Source organism: Gastrolobium bilobum, unplaced genomic scaffold (genome assembly GCF_033153095.1).
Source record: "Gastrolobium bilobum isolate Gb01-03AN ecotype WA unplaced genomic scaffold, APGP_CSIRO_Gbil_v1 utg22707, whole genome shotgun sequence".
NCBI classification, from domain to species: Eukaryota; Viridiplantae; Streptophyta; class Magnoliopsida; order Fabales; family Fabaceae; genus Gastrolobium; species Gastrolobium bilobum.
In genome coordinates, this window is record NW_026895173.1 from 8,439 (window position 1) to 25,184 (window position 16,746).

Consider the following 16,746-nt stretch of genomic DNA (forward strand, 5'->3'; position numbering starts at 1 on the left):
TTGCCTACATCTTTATAAAAACACTGCGGGGGCTTACTCCTATATACGTAAAAGGACATAGGATCAATAATTAGATATATTTGATAATTTTAATACAGAAAAATATTGTTTAAATAGTGAAATTACTAGCTACTTCAAATTGAAAGAGATTCATTTCCTATATACATAAATTTCAACATTGATTAATATTATACAGTTAAAGAGAAATTAAAAAAAAAAATCAATAGTTCAATTAAAAAATAACTTGACCCCCTTATTAAACCAGCTTGGATACAACGAAAAAAAATAAAAACAAAGAAAAATTGTTTTTCGTTTTCCACTGGGCACACGAAAATAGTCAGTAACTCATCTAAATTGTACTTCGAAACTCTTAAATAATTTACCATACATATAATTAAAACAGGGCCAAAACCTATTAAAGCAAAAAAATAAAAATTCATTTCACCAAAAAAAATTCAAACTTAATATATAGTATCGAATAAATGAAACATTAAAAAAAAATTATATTATCAATTAATTCAATAATTATTTGACTAATCTGACTAGCTGAACCCGGAAAAATCTCTCAACCCATATTTAACATAACTACATTTCAAAAACTCGAACTCTAAACTAATTAAAATGGAACAATTCCTTACAAATTCGAGTTAAAACAAAAATTAATTACTTTTTCAGAAATAAAACGAAATTACCATGCTCTAACTTGTGCTCATATTTAACACAATAAAAAAGTTTCCCCTCCGCCCACCATCTTGGTGAGTCATTAGTTTTGGTGAGCACAAGTTTTCTCACTTATAACACGAAATAAATTTTACTGACGAGTTATAACAACAACAACTCTACTCAACGAAAACCCAATAAATGGAGGGGGGGGGGGGAAACGACAAAAAGGAAGCAAAGATACCATATTAAACAGTTTAAATGCTAATCAAAGCATTAATAGGAATTACTTTTTTTAATTAATTTCTTAACAACATCATTTAGACCACAAGTCATTACTACTATTATATTCTACCACTAAACCTAGTATTAATAGGAATTACTTTTTTTAATTAATTTCTTAGCATCATCTAGATCACAAGTCATTACTAATATATTCTACCACCACTCCACAGTGAAAGATGGAAACCACAATCATTACAGTGAAAGATGGAAACCACAATCGTTTACGTAATTTAGACCATAATCTTTGTTTATCTTTGCTTGTAGGTTTAACTCCACACACACTTCCCTTCAGCCGTTGTATGGTAGCCTGGAAATAATACATGAAAGCATAAAGACGTAAACCAATAGTACAGATACAAAAGAAAGTCTTCAACCCTTTTATTAAAATAAAATTGAAAGAAAAAAAATTCACATGCTTGATAACACACAATAAAATATACTGCACTGCTAGCATTATTGAACACATACATTATAAAGAACCATTTGATACTTAAATTGTTGGATGAAACTAAAATAAAAAAATTATATTTCTTTAACAAATCTCCTCGCACGGCTCTATATTTCTTCGCCTACCTATTCTAAGAATCTTCATAACATTTGATTATTTATTTTTATTAATAAAATATGGAACTCATAGCAAGTTAATCATATTTGCTCTGATATTATATAAAAAAACTATTTCAGCCCAAAAGCTTAAATTACAGGGGATTCCATACTTCTCTAAATACATATATAACAGAATGTGGAATAAATTCAAGGAGTTATTTTGTGCTAAAGTGAACTCACCCCAACTTGAGCGAGGTGTCTGAGCTATCATAGTCCTGTGGAGGTCCAGTGGAGTTGCAAACATTAGTGACAGACTCTGAAGACTGACCTTCCTCGGTAACTAAGTTCTCAGACTCGACACCACCATGTCTGTTGCCATTAGTTACGCATGCAACCTTTGGTGCCACACATATATTTAGATACAAGTTTTTTATTAATTAGCAATTGCAGATGTTAGATTCGGGGACAAGCAAAAATAAGTCTGCATGAGAAAAATGCACACATAAAAATACAAACAGGAAAGAAAAAGAAAAGAACTTCATACATGACGCTTTAGTCGCTCGTTCTCTTCCATCAATTGCATCCCCTGCAGGTTCAATTAGTTGTTAAATCACAAATGAAACTAATTAAACAAAATATATCTCACTGACAATTAGAAATGGTATTCTAATGATTACATGAATTACTCGTAATTACTAATGGAAAACTCAGTCCATTTAATTTGTTTTCTAGTTTTATTTTTAATCATAATTATAAAATGTCATCTTATTATTAATTTGTTTAATTTCAAAATTGTGACATAAAATCATAATAACAAGAAACAGTCAAACATAAGGCCATAAATTTATAATTATACTTAAAAACATATCAACTGAAAATAAAAACAGAAATAAAACAAAACACTCCAAATGAGCTAACTCATTGACACAATCTAGACATTTTGATATGTGAACCTAGAATTCATGAAAAAGAACAACAATTTCTTAATTAAATTATGAGATGAGAGATTCAAGTCATACAGGTATACAGTAACCAATGCAAGAACTATATGTATCATATCATCAATGTGTGGATCCTCAAATAATGATCAAGGAATATACAGTTTCTAACCTTTCTTTGGAGATCGGTGATCTCATTCATAATCTTCTCTCCCTGAAAAGTAGAAAGATTTAATTATGTAAAATCATGAGGCAATTTATGCTGGTGGGCACTGAAGAATATAAAAATAAGACCTTCTTTTCTATTACACGCCCCAACCCAGCTTCGAGGGACCTCTCCAGTTGTTGTAATTCTTCTACATTTAAACCTTGAAGATCCTCTCCTCTAAGCTGCCTGTATTTATTACATTGTGATGTCTATCTTCACATTTCAACAAACACGATGAACTAATCAGTTAGAAAATTGTGAGACTGGTACCTTAGTTGATGGCTCTTCTCAGAAACTTCCTTGCTCAATCTGGAGCAGTTGCTGTTTTCAACTAGCTGCAGTAGACATTTAAGTATTAATTGCCACTAAACTATTCTCTATTTATTCCACTCAAAATTTGAGGCAATAAGGTGGATTTGTAACTTCATTTTTATGCTCATGAGCCGTAGCTCAAGTTGCACTAAGTCGAACTCTTGAATTCTGGGTCAAATTTTATTTGCTTATTTCCTTCTTAGACTCTAATAAGCTAAAAACCCTCTACTGTTATTTCGGTTTTTTTAACTTATTTCTATTAAAAATTTGAATATATCCAACAGTTCATCGATTACACAATTAGTCAGGTTTGAGTATATATTATCGAACCATTATAGGAGGTGGCTCTCACAGGACCATTGTTGATAAAATCTCAATTTATCACTACAATTTTTTTTCATCAAAACGATTTTACTAATATTCCAAACGCTTCTACGTTTTTATGATTTTTTTACATTATGATTTTACGTTTTACGATTTTTTTATCCCCTTTCGATTTTACTTAAGATCTCGATTTTAACAATATTGCACCGGACCATCTTCTGTATTCTCTATTCTCAGGATTTGAACTCAAAACTTCTAATTAAATGGACCAAGCTCCTTAACACTTGAACCAAATGTCGTTGGTTATTTCTATTAAATTAAGTTACTAAAAACATCATCAGAATTATATTAGAATTTAATACTTACGTTTCTTTTTCCTCAATCGTTAATCATCCAAACTCGGGAGTTCTTTTTTTTTTTTTTAAGTTCCAAGCTTTTAGTATTAGAAAAAGAAGCAAACAAAAAAACTTTTTAAGTACATTTCATATGTTATAGATAAAACCACTAAGAAAGTTTCACATTAAAATTATAAGTAAACTGAACAGGTAGGGGAAATATTTGTCAACAGAAACGCGGCCAGAAATTTCACAACCGAAATTAAGGGGATATCAAGAGTAGAAGATTGTCAAAAGATGAAAAATGAGAAAGGCAGTTAATGGAAGACGTAAGAACCACAAAATTTATAAATATTTCCCATGACATTATTCTCACACCTTATGGAATCAATTCAATATTAAATGCATGTACTACCAACCTGCAATTCCAGTGATGGTTGTTCCAGCTTTGACAGGTTCTTTGAGTGCAAATGATGCCTTTCAAGTATTTCCTTCATGCTTCACAAGACAATATCAAAGTCACATTATGGAGCGCCCTCAAGGAAGGGGAAAAAAAAAACATAAATATAAACATACAAGATTGATGTTAACACGAAAAGGTTTATTCGGATATATATAATATTGGAAGCGGTTAAAGAAGCTTGAACCAATTGTTAGAATACAATTACTTTAGACTTAATAACCTATACAGCTTTTAATATTTTCCATAGCTTACCCAACTTAATTATAAACAGGTAAAAAAAGAAATCCTGGATCGACCACTGTATTCCATGAGACATACTTTGCAATCACAAATTAAATATCGTTATGTTACTATAGGACAAATTCATTTTAGATCTAGTGAATCTTTAAAAAAGTTATTAACTATTCTTCCCACTTCCCTCAAGCTGTAACACTAATCACTAAACAATACAGTCAATCATTTATAAAATGCTTGGTATTGAGTATGAGAGCAAATGAAAAGATAAAAAATGAAATAATGAATTGACTGATTTCCAGGTTTGTATTGCATTTAAAAATCTTATCAATCAGCACAATCTCATACACAAACCAATCCAACTCTTTGTAAATATACAACGGACAAGAGTGCAAGGATTGCCTCACCCGTACCCTTTCTATTCCGGGATTTAATGGGAGTAGCTTTTTTTTTTTATCTCCCATTTTTCTCAACCTTTTTAAGAGAAGATTGATGAAAACGATAAGCTACATCACAAAGCTCACATTTATGCAAGAACAACTTACTCAAAGTTCAAGGATATATTAAGTCCAGATCCATGGCACATCAAGCAAGACACAAAGGCAAATGACTATCACTTAACTAACAACAATAGTTACAAGAGAACTACTATCGGATAAGAAGCTAACAAACACAATCAGTAATCCACTTGAGAAATAGACTAATCTCGTTTTTTAAACAATATGACATAGATTCTGCATTCTCACAAACTAAGTGACATTGAATAAGTTTCCGCACTGGAAATTTATACACCCCGACTGTCAAACTTGTGTATTACAAGACTAACATCTAAGATAAGGAAATCAAGGTATGGCTATGTGACCAAAAGGTAGCTACTTACAAGGATGTCCCTCACCCCTATCCTTAAATTAAGTTTCTTATTTTACGGGTGGTGTTTTTAATGTCAAAATGTGTGAGTACACAAATCCATTACCTTTTGGGAGCAAGAACACATTAACTCATGAATGAAGATAATTTATGGGTTAAAAGAGGTGAAATGATATGTTTCTTATCGAACAGCTAAACAGTCATACACTCACGACAATAAATATCATAAACCCGGACTTCATCATCAGGTTTCCAAGGCATTTATAGCTTCGCACTTCGAGGCTACAACCTGAAAACTTTCAATTCACCACGGCTTAAAGGATTCTGGTTGTTTGATAATGGTAACGGCAAGTTCATTCCCCAAAAGTTATTTGATCGGAGATAGGGCAGGTCCAAACAAAAATCATAATTTATGTTATTGATCTTATGACTCCTTTTTCTCTCTTCTCTCAAAATTGTCACGTTTGATTTGGTGCCTTTTACATAATAAATTGTGATATAGGAAAACTCATTTTTCTTTGACTATCTAAACACCACTAAAAGTACATCCAAATCAAAGCATCTATATTGTATCGAACAAATGTATCAAAGAAGCAACAACATAATAGGATTAATATGCAATAGAATCAGTAAGAAATAAGTATCCGATTTATACAATCCTTTATTTGGTCAAAAGGTTATAAAGTGTAATAGCTATATGTATTCAATATACCCCTAAACCATAGGTTATATCTATCTGAAAACTCGCGCAACGTCGGAGAGACCAAATCAAGACATAAAACCAATAGAACAAAGAAGCACAGGAGGAAATATAAACAGTAAATAAGCACGGAATCCCAACATGCTAAGTTGGTAACCGTGTTTTAAGCAAACACACAAAAATGTTTTAGAAGCAATTATATAACTGTGCAAACTATATGAACTATCTCAGAAGTCAGAATGGTAATCGCGCAGCATCCAAACAGTGTTATTTTCTTCTTGTTCTTCTTTCCCTTTTTTCTTTTTTTTTGCTAACCAGATAAAATGAAAAAACTGAACTTCACTTCACATTAGTAATATATTTATGTAAATAGATCTTACTAAAATAAAAAGACAATAATTTTCCAAAATACAAACAGTGTAGCATTGAAACCCCATCAACCCTTTTCAGTCATAATTATTCAGAAAAGAAAGAGAGAGAGAGAGAGAGAGAGGATATAGTAAAGAAAGACCTTAAACTGGAGTACTCGAAGAGCTTCCCAGTAGAAGAGAAGATTATGAGAGCAACATCAGCATCACACAGAACTGAGAGTTCCTCAGCTTTTTTGAAGAGCCCTCTGCGTCGCTTCGAGAACGTTACTTGCCTGGCCGTTACGTTGTCGATCTTCTTAATCTGAATCTTCTCCCTTGCCATTCAAATCTAATTACTTTCTCCCTTCACTTTAATATCCTTATTTGGAAAGAAAAAAAATAAACAAAAACAGAAAAAGTAAACATCTTTAGCCTCTTTCTTGTGTGAGTTATAAGACACAGAATGAACCAACATACAATCAAAGAAACCCACCTAAAAAAAGACAAGGCAAAAGCAAACAAAGCAAAGGAAGCCTGAGACGTTGACTATTTATGGAGTGTTTTATGTAAAGCAAAAGCAAAGGGCAACAACAACAACAAGTATGAGAGGGACATGTGATAGCAGAAACTAATATGCAGGCATTTAGTTAAATCTAGCTTTGAAATTAAATTCCAATAGTCACTGAGGAATTATACACTTGTCCTCTCAGATCCTTGAAGCAGACACAAAGCTAGGAATTGTTTTGAGCCAAAATTGATCAGGAGGGTGATGCAGTTGGTAATGGGATGTTGAGATTTTAACCAAAGCAAGGAATTTGATGCTGAATTGCACTTTGAGTATTTTACTTTCCTTATTGGGGGGAGGCTTTGATGTTAGGAATGTTTGGTTTTGTTGCTGTTTGGCTGTTCTGAGTGAGATGTTGTTAGCTCTGAGACCAAAGCCACCAATGAAATGAAGAGAGAGAGAGAGACACAGAGGGAGATGGTGTGCGTTGAGTGTGGAAAAAAAGTAGACCCTTTTATGGCGAAGCAATATCTCTTGGTCTTCTGCAAAAGGTTACAAAGGTATAACCAGGGCTTTTTGACCACTATAGCCTTTTTTTAATAATTAATTACCAAATTGACCCTATTTATTAATTATTTCAAAAATTTAACCTCTTCAGAAAACATAACACTAATCTGCCCCTGTTTGACCGTTGACCATGAAGCCTACCCGGGTACACCCCTACCTACCCGGGTATATTTTGAAATTTTTTACCTACTCGGGTACACTCCTCCCTACCCGGGTATATTTCTTGAATCTGAAATTTTTTTGAATTAAGTACCCGGGTAGATAGGGGTGTACCCGGGTAAATAATCATAACCTGTTGAGTGGTAAAGTACAACACAGATGCTTTATTGCATTCAGTTTCCGGGTTAATTTCTTTTTGCAATTTCTTAAACATCAGATCTACAGTAAGGGTGTTCGTGGTCTGGATTGGATCGGTTTTGAAGCAAAAAACCATCCGATCCAATTCCTTCGGTTTGGTCATTACATCATCCGATCGGTTTGAATTTTTTTTCAAATCCGATCCAATTTTTTTCGGTTTGGATTGGATCGGTTTTCGATTTTTTGAAAAACCAAAAAAACAGAACTTATAAGAATTATTTTTAGAAAAATGAGTAGTATTATTTGTCATGGATCTTTTTGTATTGGTAGTAGCAGAAAATTTTGACAATACCGTAGTAATAAGTCTTCCAAAATCACTAATAAAAAAAATTATTGATCGATGTTCTAATAAAAAAAGTAATGAATTCTTTTACACAAATCACTGTTTTACTACTTATAAATTATAATGGATGCAAAAGTGGCCACTATGAACACTGGCCAAAACACAGCTTCTACAAAAAACTTAACCATGTATACTATATTAACGAAAGTAATCCAGAAATTCCATAACATAGTAAACTTAAAACATAAAACTGAATTCTTCTTACCCATACATAGATCATTGGCATGAATACTACATTAACAAAAAAAAATTGGTAGAAAATAAGTTTGGATTGGATCGGTTTTCAACATCCAAACCAAAAACCGATCCAATCCAGTAAATATTTCCGGTTTTTTTCGGTTTTCGATTTTTCGGTTTTCGGTTATTTCGGTTTTTGGTTTTTCGGTTCGGTTTTTGCGGTTTGAATCGGTTTGGATCGGTTTATGAACACCTCTGATCTACAGGTGGAAGAGGAAAGCTTGTGGCGTAACCCTTGATCCACGAAATCGGTGATGGGTTGGCGAGGTGGTACGAGTGTTCGGGCATGGTTAGGTTCTTGAAGGGAGAGAGGGAACAAGTAAAGAGCACATCTTTGGTGTTTCTTATAGAGCGTTATATCCAAAATGCCAATCTCACAGATGACTAATTATAGTAAAATAGATAGGTTACTAATAGATAGGTTAATGACCAAATTTCTTCGAGGGGACACTGTGAGTAGGGGTGTTAACAATTGACTCGTTTATATTTACATGCTCCATTCTACTGATATACATATAATTGTTTGAACAGCTTCCTGGACAATCTCGGAACACAGCGAGTCCAACAAGCTTCAAAGTGAGAAACCAACATGTATAGTTCTGCACCACATAGATGGAATACAAAGTAATATATGTATTCTCAAAATTTACCCGGGTACACCCCTCTCTACCCGGGTAAATAATTCAAGCAATTTCTCAGGTGCGAAGAACAATACCCGGGTACACTCCTCCCTACCCGGGTAGACAAAAATTTTCAAAAAATACCCGGGTAGAGAGGGGTGTACCCGGGTAGGCTTGGTGGTCAACGGTCAAACAGGGGCAGATTGGTGTTATGTTTTTTGAGGAGGTTAAATTTTTGAAATAGTTTATAATCAAGGTCAAATCGGTAATTAATTAATAATAAAGGGTTATAAGGGTAAAAAAGCCTATAACCAGTGTTATTAATATAATAATGGAATAATACTAATAAATCTAACTTATTCTCCTAAGAAAAACCTATATTTAAAGTTTATGCGCCGTTTGCTATATTCTTTTTTTATTTTGAAAAATATTATTCTTATGCAATATTCCTATATATTTATTGATTTTTGTGTAATTTAATTTTTATTTTTTTATTTTTTATAAATGAGTGAACTCCACCTATAATTGGTTCTATGGTAAGAAAGAATTACTCTCCTACGACATAAGATTAATAAAGCTCTTCTTTTTTAGGTTTAAAGTTTTTAAAAATTAGTTTAAATAACTTTATTTAATATTTATTAAAATACATATATAAAAATATGTGATATTTATATATATATTTTTCTTTTCTATTCACATAAATTCACATGACTCTCACACATTTTTTTATATATTAAAGTAATTTTAAATTCTTTTTTTTACGAAGTATCTAATAACTAATTACAAATATGAAAAGAAGTTAATAAGGATTTATTTATATAAAACAATTTTTTTAGATGATAAGCCATTTTTTCTCGAGATGATTATATAATGAATCATCATTATTTTATATCAATATGAAATATACTCTTAATTTTAATCGTTTATTATATATATATATATATATGCTCTAAAGTTTATATTATATGTATTATTGAATATATATAAATCAATGATTAAAAAAATGTATAACTTTTTATTACGTAAAAATAACCGTGCCCTTACATAATTTGCGATATTTATAATTTATTATTAGTCAAAAAGTAATAACTTAATTATGAGTTCTCTTAAAATTAATAAATTGTCCATGTCATGTTAAATAGAGTCTATCTTTATTTTAAAATTTAATGTAAAAAAATCATAATTGATAAAAGTTTAAAAAAACTTAAGAAGGTGTTTGGTAGAGGAGAAAAAAAATTTATCCGGTAATCTCAATTTTCAAAAATATAATTTTTATATTCAGTTTACAATAATATTCAAAAATTAAAAATTTAAAAAAATTCAGTTTTTCGAAAATCCTACAAAATGACGCGTAGCAAACGCCTCCTAAGGGAGTGTTTGGTACAAGAGAAATTTTATTTGTCCGAGAATCTCGATTTTCAAAAATATGATTTTTACATTCAGTTTACGATAATATCTGAAAATTTAAAATTTTAAAAATTTCAATTTTCCGGGAATCCAAAAAAATCCGTGTACCAAACGGCCCTAAGAAAGTTTTAAAAACAAGAGGCAAACACATTGCCACATTGGTACGTGTAGCATTATTATATTACAATACCCAAATGCAAAACAAGGGTTTGTTTCGTACATTTGTTTGGGTGTTTAGTACAGGAGAAATTTTTATTTGTCCGAGAATCTCGATATTTAAAAATATAATTTTTACTTTTAGTTTACGATAATATCTGAAAATTTAAAATTTAAAATTTAAAAAAATTCAGTTTCTCAGAAATCCAGAAAAATTCCGTGTACCAAACGGCATCTTAAGACTACCTACTGAGTTATTTGTAATTTTATATTATGAAAAAAGACAAAATCGCCAGCGAAATGGCTGATATTATGGAGTGATACTTTCGTGTGTTAATTAATATAATTCTATATTATTTTTTATTTTTTTATTTTTTTCTCTCATTTGTCATCACTACTGATTTGTTGATAAATGGTTAATTAATATGATTATATGTTTCCTCCATTTATTAACTAACCCTCTTTCCCCTCATATTATATTACTTTTCACGGGAAAAACGGCTTTCCGTAGAAATGCGACATGCTCTTGTCACTCTAGTAATTCACTTCATAATGACGTGTCAAACGATAGACAAATGTTCGAGTGAACCCGCCATGGCCCCATCACATTTTTATCGCCATTTGCATTCACCGTATATTGCTTTGTTACCTCTCGTTTCTAGGCGTCCGTAACTCAAGATCATAGTCTATTGACCTGACATTAGTAGATTATATATTCCAGCAAAATATTATACTATTTATTTTAACTTTATTGTACTCCAACTACAGTGTCATTACTAGAGGAGGTAGGATGAGATGAATGAGGAAAGTACAAACACAGTGATAACTTTATAGGTGCAGTTTTTTATGTGGCCTAGACATGTAAGAGTTCACGACTCCAACAGAAATCTTTAAGAAATAAGATATTTTTTTTATTATTGAATGTATATTATTATGTTAGCCTGAAATTTTTTTTAATACTATATTTATATTAATACATATTTAAATATAATTAATTTTTAAAAGATTATTTTCATAGTTAATTACTTACTTATTGCTTATTTATTTTTACTTTTAAGTTAGAACGTTGAGATATGGGACTGAGATGTATCTTATTATGCACTTTGGATAGGGTTTCATGATTTGGCTCACTTTTTAGCTGTTTTATTCTGCAGAGTAAGGGTGTCAGAGGAACAGTTACTTGACCTGGCCAAGCATGTCCTATTTTGATGTTGCCATCATCCCCACCTATGCTAGTAATGCGGTATTATGAATAATGACGACCCGGATCACCCGCAATTATAGAAGAATTGCAGGCGGTGTGGTTCGGGATTCAACGGCAAGAAATTAATAAATTACATTTATTTTAATAGTTTATGATATTAAAAAAAGCTAATGCTAAGATTTTTTTGATTTATTTCAAACTTCTCAGGACAATTATCCCAATTATTAACCCTTTTCTTTTTCGGAAAGATAACCTGTACATATATATAGGTTTGCATTTGATGATAGCTGACCGATGTTAAGTGACGTTTAGTAGAGGAGGAAAAAAAAAATTATCAAAAGAAATACAACTATTAGACATATAGTTGGAAAGTGATTTTAATAAAAAAAAATATTATCTGGTAAATAAAAATATTATCAAAAAAATTGAGTTAAAATTTCTGAATATATATTTAATTGAAGATAAAATAAATTGAAATAACTGAAATAGCCTTGTAAAATATTTGAAAGTTGTTTGCATACAAATAACCTTGTAAAAACATCAGTCTTAAAATGTACATTTTTTAATTTAAAGTAATAAAACAATTACCGAATCATGTATAACTTCATACTTTACATAAAAATATCTGCTTGACTGCAATTTTTTTTATGAAAATAAAAATCTTAACAAACAAACTGATCATCTTGCATGGAGAGGCCGCATATTCATGGCCATCATATTATCCTGTGTCTATCCATTGAAGTTTGAAAGACTAAGAACTGTTTTTTTTTTTTTAATTTCTTTTTTGGGAGACGGATTTGGAAGTATTAAATCCTCATATCTTAGACATCCATTCTTCAAAAAACATATATAAATTGATATAAAAGAGCAAAAAGTCTTTACTCCTTTTCCAAAAAGTATGATACAATGGGGCATGCATTGAGCGTGTAAAGAACGGTGGCGAGGCTCTGATACCATGTAAAGAACCTTAGGATACACCACTCCAAAAGTTAACTTAAAGGGTGGGAGTGCCCAATGCCTTATAAACTCCACATTAGTTGCACATACAATCAATGTGGGACTACATGTCTCAACAGAGCGAAAATATAATGGGGCATTGAGCATGGGTTGTTCTGTGCTTTACAGTTAAACTATGAGCTGTACAAATACTCTATGCAGCTTAACCATCCGGTGAATCCATAAATGATGGTTGAATCCTAATTTCTTACCATATCTCGTGATCACTATTCACATGCCAGTTTTGTGTCAAAACTTGTCAAGCAAATGGCAAAAGCCTGAAATGCAGATAGTGGATATGTATCGTCCATAGTGAACATATCCTTGCCAACCTTACCAAACAGAAGAATAACCTTGTCACGGTCAGATTGTGTTGGCTGGGATGATGTAGGACCAGTGGCTGAAAGCTGTATTGCAACAATGTACTGGAAATTCTTGACAGAGGCAACAGTCACCCTTCCCTTCATGTATGCATTTCCTAATCCTGATATGCATGCTGCCATTCTTTATGCTTTCATCATCCATAAGTTGACAGCACTAGATTCGTGGTACCTGGTTCACAACAGACAATTGTGCCCACACCTTTGACAAACAAACCCAAAGTTGCTTGGTTGGATTTTAATTCTTACAACTTCTAATAAATGGTGCACGAATCCAGAAGATGATTTTGTTGAATTGGAAATTCTGCTGGTTTACAATCTAATAAGCCTGTTTCTTTGAGGATTTCTAATGCATATTTTCTTTTGACACAAGAAAATCCCTTTATGACTACGAGCAATTTCTATACCAGCAAATATTTCAAAACACCAAGATCTTTAATTTTGAAACACTTGTTAAGATAAATTTTTACATCCTCACAAGCTTTCAAATCATTGCCTGCCAACACTAGATCATCAACATAGATTAATAGAGCCAAAAACACGATACCTTGTTGAAAGGTGAACAACGTATGATCTGCTTGGGATTGAACAAAACCGTAAGCATTAAGAGACTTACTCAGATTTTCAAACCAGTTTATAGGTGACTGACGCAAACCATACAAGGATCTTTGTAAACGGCACACTTTTCTGCCTTGACCACGTTCAAAACCAGCTGGAATACGCATATAAATCTCCTCATTAAGTTCTCCATTTATGAATGCATTATGAACATCCGTTTCATGTAAATACCACCCTTTGGCTGCGGCAACAGAGAGGTGAGTCCTAACACACCATTTTTGCTACAGGAGTGTAGGTGTCATGAAAGTCTTCTCCTGGTATTTGATGATTTCCAGCAATAACTAACCTTGCTTTATATCTTTCAATGGTACCGTTGGAATGATACTTAATCTTGTAAACCCATTTGCAAGGAAAAGCATGCTTTCCTTTTGGTAAACCTGTAATCATCCATGTTTGATTACCTTCTAGGGCACTTATTTCATTAGCCATTGCATCACGCCATTCAGAATGTGTCATAGCTTCTTTGAAAGAGCGTGGCTCACTTCCTGCATCTAGGGCTGCAACAAAAGCTATATGTTTTGGAGTAAATTTATTAATATTCACATAGTTACCAATAGGATACCGTTTACCTGAGGAGGAGGTAGAAGAGATGATGCTAGGATATTGTGTATGTGTTTTGGCCGAGTTGCAGTGAAAATCACTCAAGTAGGAATGGGGGTTACGTGTTCGGGAAGGACGCACGATCACACTGGTCTCTGGAACTGCGCTGTCATCAAGAGACCGAGATGCTTCAACGATATCGTGACCTGCAGTTTCATTAGAAGGAGAATCACTCCCCCTGTCCACCAACGACGCATCATTAGGACGAGCTGATGAATCAGATGCATATGTGACCGAATACTCCTCTTCAGATGTTGGAAGAGACACAGGCAGTAATGGACGAGGTGTAAGAGTTTCACTAACAACAAAAGGAAAGGTTGTTTCGTGGAAGCTGAAGTCGCGAGAAACAAAGAATTCTTCAGTATCAAGATCATAGACTCTCCATCCTTTCTATCCAGAGGGATATCCAACAAATATACAACGTCTGGAACGCGGACTGAATTTATTTGTTGGTTTTGGTTGTAAAACAGCATAACACAAACACCCAAAGACACGCATGTGGCCAAATTCAGTTGTGCATCCATGTAATAGCTCGTAAGGAGTCTTCCCATTAAGAAGTTTTGTGGGCATTCTATTTATAATATGAGCTGCGATCATGACGCTCTCACCCCAAAACTTAGTAGGTAAATTAGCCTGAAACAAGAGAGAACGTGCGGCATTCAAAATATGTCTATGCTTTCTTTCAACACGACCATTTTGCTGCGGTGTATGAACACATGACGTCTGATGGAGTATACCATTAGCAGCAAATAATTCATTCATCTTATGTGATTTAAACTCTGTGCCATTATCTGTACGTACAATTTTTACTGTTGCATTATATTGATTACGTACCATGAGAAGAATCTTTCGCAAAAAAACAAATGTTGCACCTTTGTCACACATTAAACAAACCCAAATTGCACGGCTAAAGTCATCAACAATGGTTAGAAAATAATAAGCAACTGAAGAAGAATAAGTGCAATATGGACCCCATGTGTCACAATGAATAAGCTCAAAAATATTATTGCTCTTTCGATCACTATCAGGAAACAAAGATCGGTTTGTTTAGCCCGGTAACAAACATCACATGCTTTAATATTCAAATTATCAAGACGAAATTTGCCAGAAAAAGGAAGCAGAGAAATTATTGCTCGGGAAGCATGACCTAACCGATGATGCCAGAGTTCCACCGTATCAGAAGACTGAGCTGCCAATGTAGTGACTTGAGTTGGCCTAAACACATACACGCCATCTTTCTGATCACCCAATCCAATCTCCATCCTCAGCATTTGGTCTTGCAGAATGCAACTATTATTAGTGAATAATACATTTAAACCAAGTTGTTGTACCAGCTGAGATACATATAGCAACTTACACGTGAGTTGTGGTACAAATAAAACTTTATGCAAGAAAAGAGAGTCATTAAGCAAAAGTGATCCCTGTTTGACAGCATAAGTAACAACCCTATTTGGTAAACCTACTGGCAGTGGTGCAATATCAACAATATTATAAAGAAAATGAAGGGAGCCTATCATATGGCGCGAAGCACCACTGTCTATAAGCCAAGTGCATAGAGCGTTTTTACCAGTTAATTTTGCTGTGGAAGATTGGGATTTGTCAAAAAGGGATAGCAATTGTGTCACAACTTTAGGTGTCAATGTTGAAACGACAGTAGCATGTTCGATAGACTCCTCCGTTTGGGAAGCGTTTGCACGACTACATTTTAACAAAAATTTCCTTAAGAATTATTACGGTCATAGTAGCCACCACGGGAGCTGCTCCGGTCACCACCGAACCTCCCTCGGCCACGTCCTCTGCCAGCGCCGCGATCAGGATAACTGAAGGTCTGCCAACAGCGAGAGGCTTCGTGGTTGTTGCGACCACAATGGATGCAAGGGATTCGTTTAAGGGGCTTTTCTTTCGTAGCAGGAGTTGCTGTCTACATAGCGCATCCAATTGCATCAGGAGTAGGGGTCTGGTTGCGCACAATGGTGCGATTTGTTTCTTCTTGAGTGACCTTGGCATAGACTTTGTTCATCGAGGGGAGAGGAGAATGATTAAGAATTTGAGAACGCAAGTTACCATAGGCTGATTCATCAAGACCCATCAGGAACTTGTAGACACGATCATGCTCCTTTTCTTCCTCTATCTCTTTTGCAAAAATGCAGTCCACACCACAGGCGCATGTTTTGCTGCTTTCGATCTCATCCCAAACAGCTTTAAGTTGCATGTAATAATCGGCATTAGTACCTCCCTGCTGCCTTATATTAGCCAGATTCGCCTTGATCTAGTATTGGCGCGAGAAATTCTCCACTGCATAACGTTCTTTCAGATCATCCAATAGATCTTTCACCTCATCGAAGCATTTTATGAATGGTTGGAACTTGGGATCAATGGTAATATGGATCCAACCATTGATCATTGAATTGCACATTTCCCAAGCGTGCCATTCATCAGTTTTTGCTTTGTCAGGTTTCTTGCAGAGCCATTAATAAAGCCCAACTTGTTCTTTACGCGAAGAGCATTGCGCATCAACTTAGCCCAGTTGTCGT

The 16,746-nt window shown here is 33.6% G+C and overlaps 1 protein-coding gene across 1 annotated transcript; it reads right to left on the reverse strand.

The window, feature by feature from the left end:
- Positions 1-919: 919 nt before the first annotated feature.
- On the reverse strand, positions 920-7,219 carry LOC133297046 (MADS-box protein SVP-like). The gene is made up of 9 exons (XM_061496109.1): positions 6,919-7,219; positions 6,384-6,591; positions 4,028-4,106; positions 2,908-2,972; positions 2,724-2,823; positions 2,602-2,643; positions 2,036-2,077; positions 1,732-1,886; positions 920-1,252 (listed from the first exon to the last, which is right to left on the reverse strand). Exons 2-9 carry the CDS (start codon positions 6,563-6,565, stop codon positions 1,234-1,236), a joined length of 684 nt encoding a protein of 227 aa, XP_061352093.1. The 5' UTR covers positions 6,566-6,591; positions 6,919-7,219; the 3' UTR covers positions 920-1,233.
- Between the last annotated feature and the right edge of the window lie 9,527 nt (positions 7,220-16,746).

Excerpts from the sequence above, each read along its gene's own strand:
- LOC133297046 (XM_061496109.1), bottom strand. The coding sequence starts at position 6,565 with ATGGCAAGGGAGAAGATTCAGATTAAGAAGATCGACAACGTAACGGCC. Across the intron at positions 2,973-4,027 it reads AACCATCACTGGAATTGCAG|CTAGTTGAAAACAGCAACTG; the intron begins GTTGGTAGTACA and ends TGTCTACTGCAG. Across the intron at positions 2,644-2,723 it reads GGCGTGTAATAGAAAAGAAG|GGAGAGAAGATTATGAATGA; the intron begins GTCTTATTTTTA and ends TCTACTTTTCAG.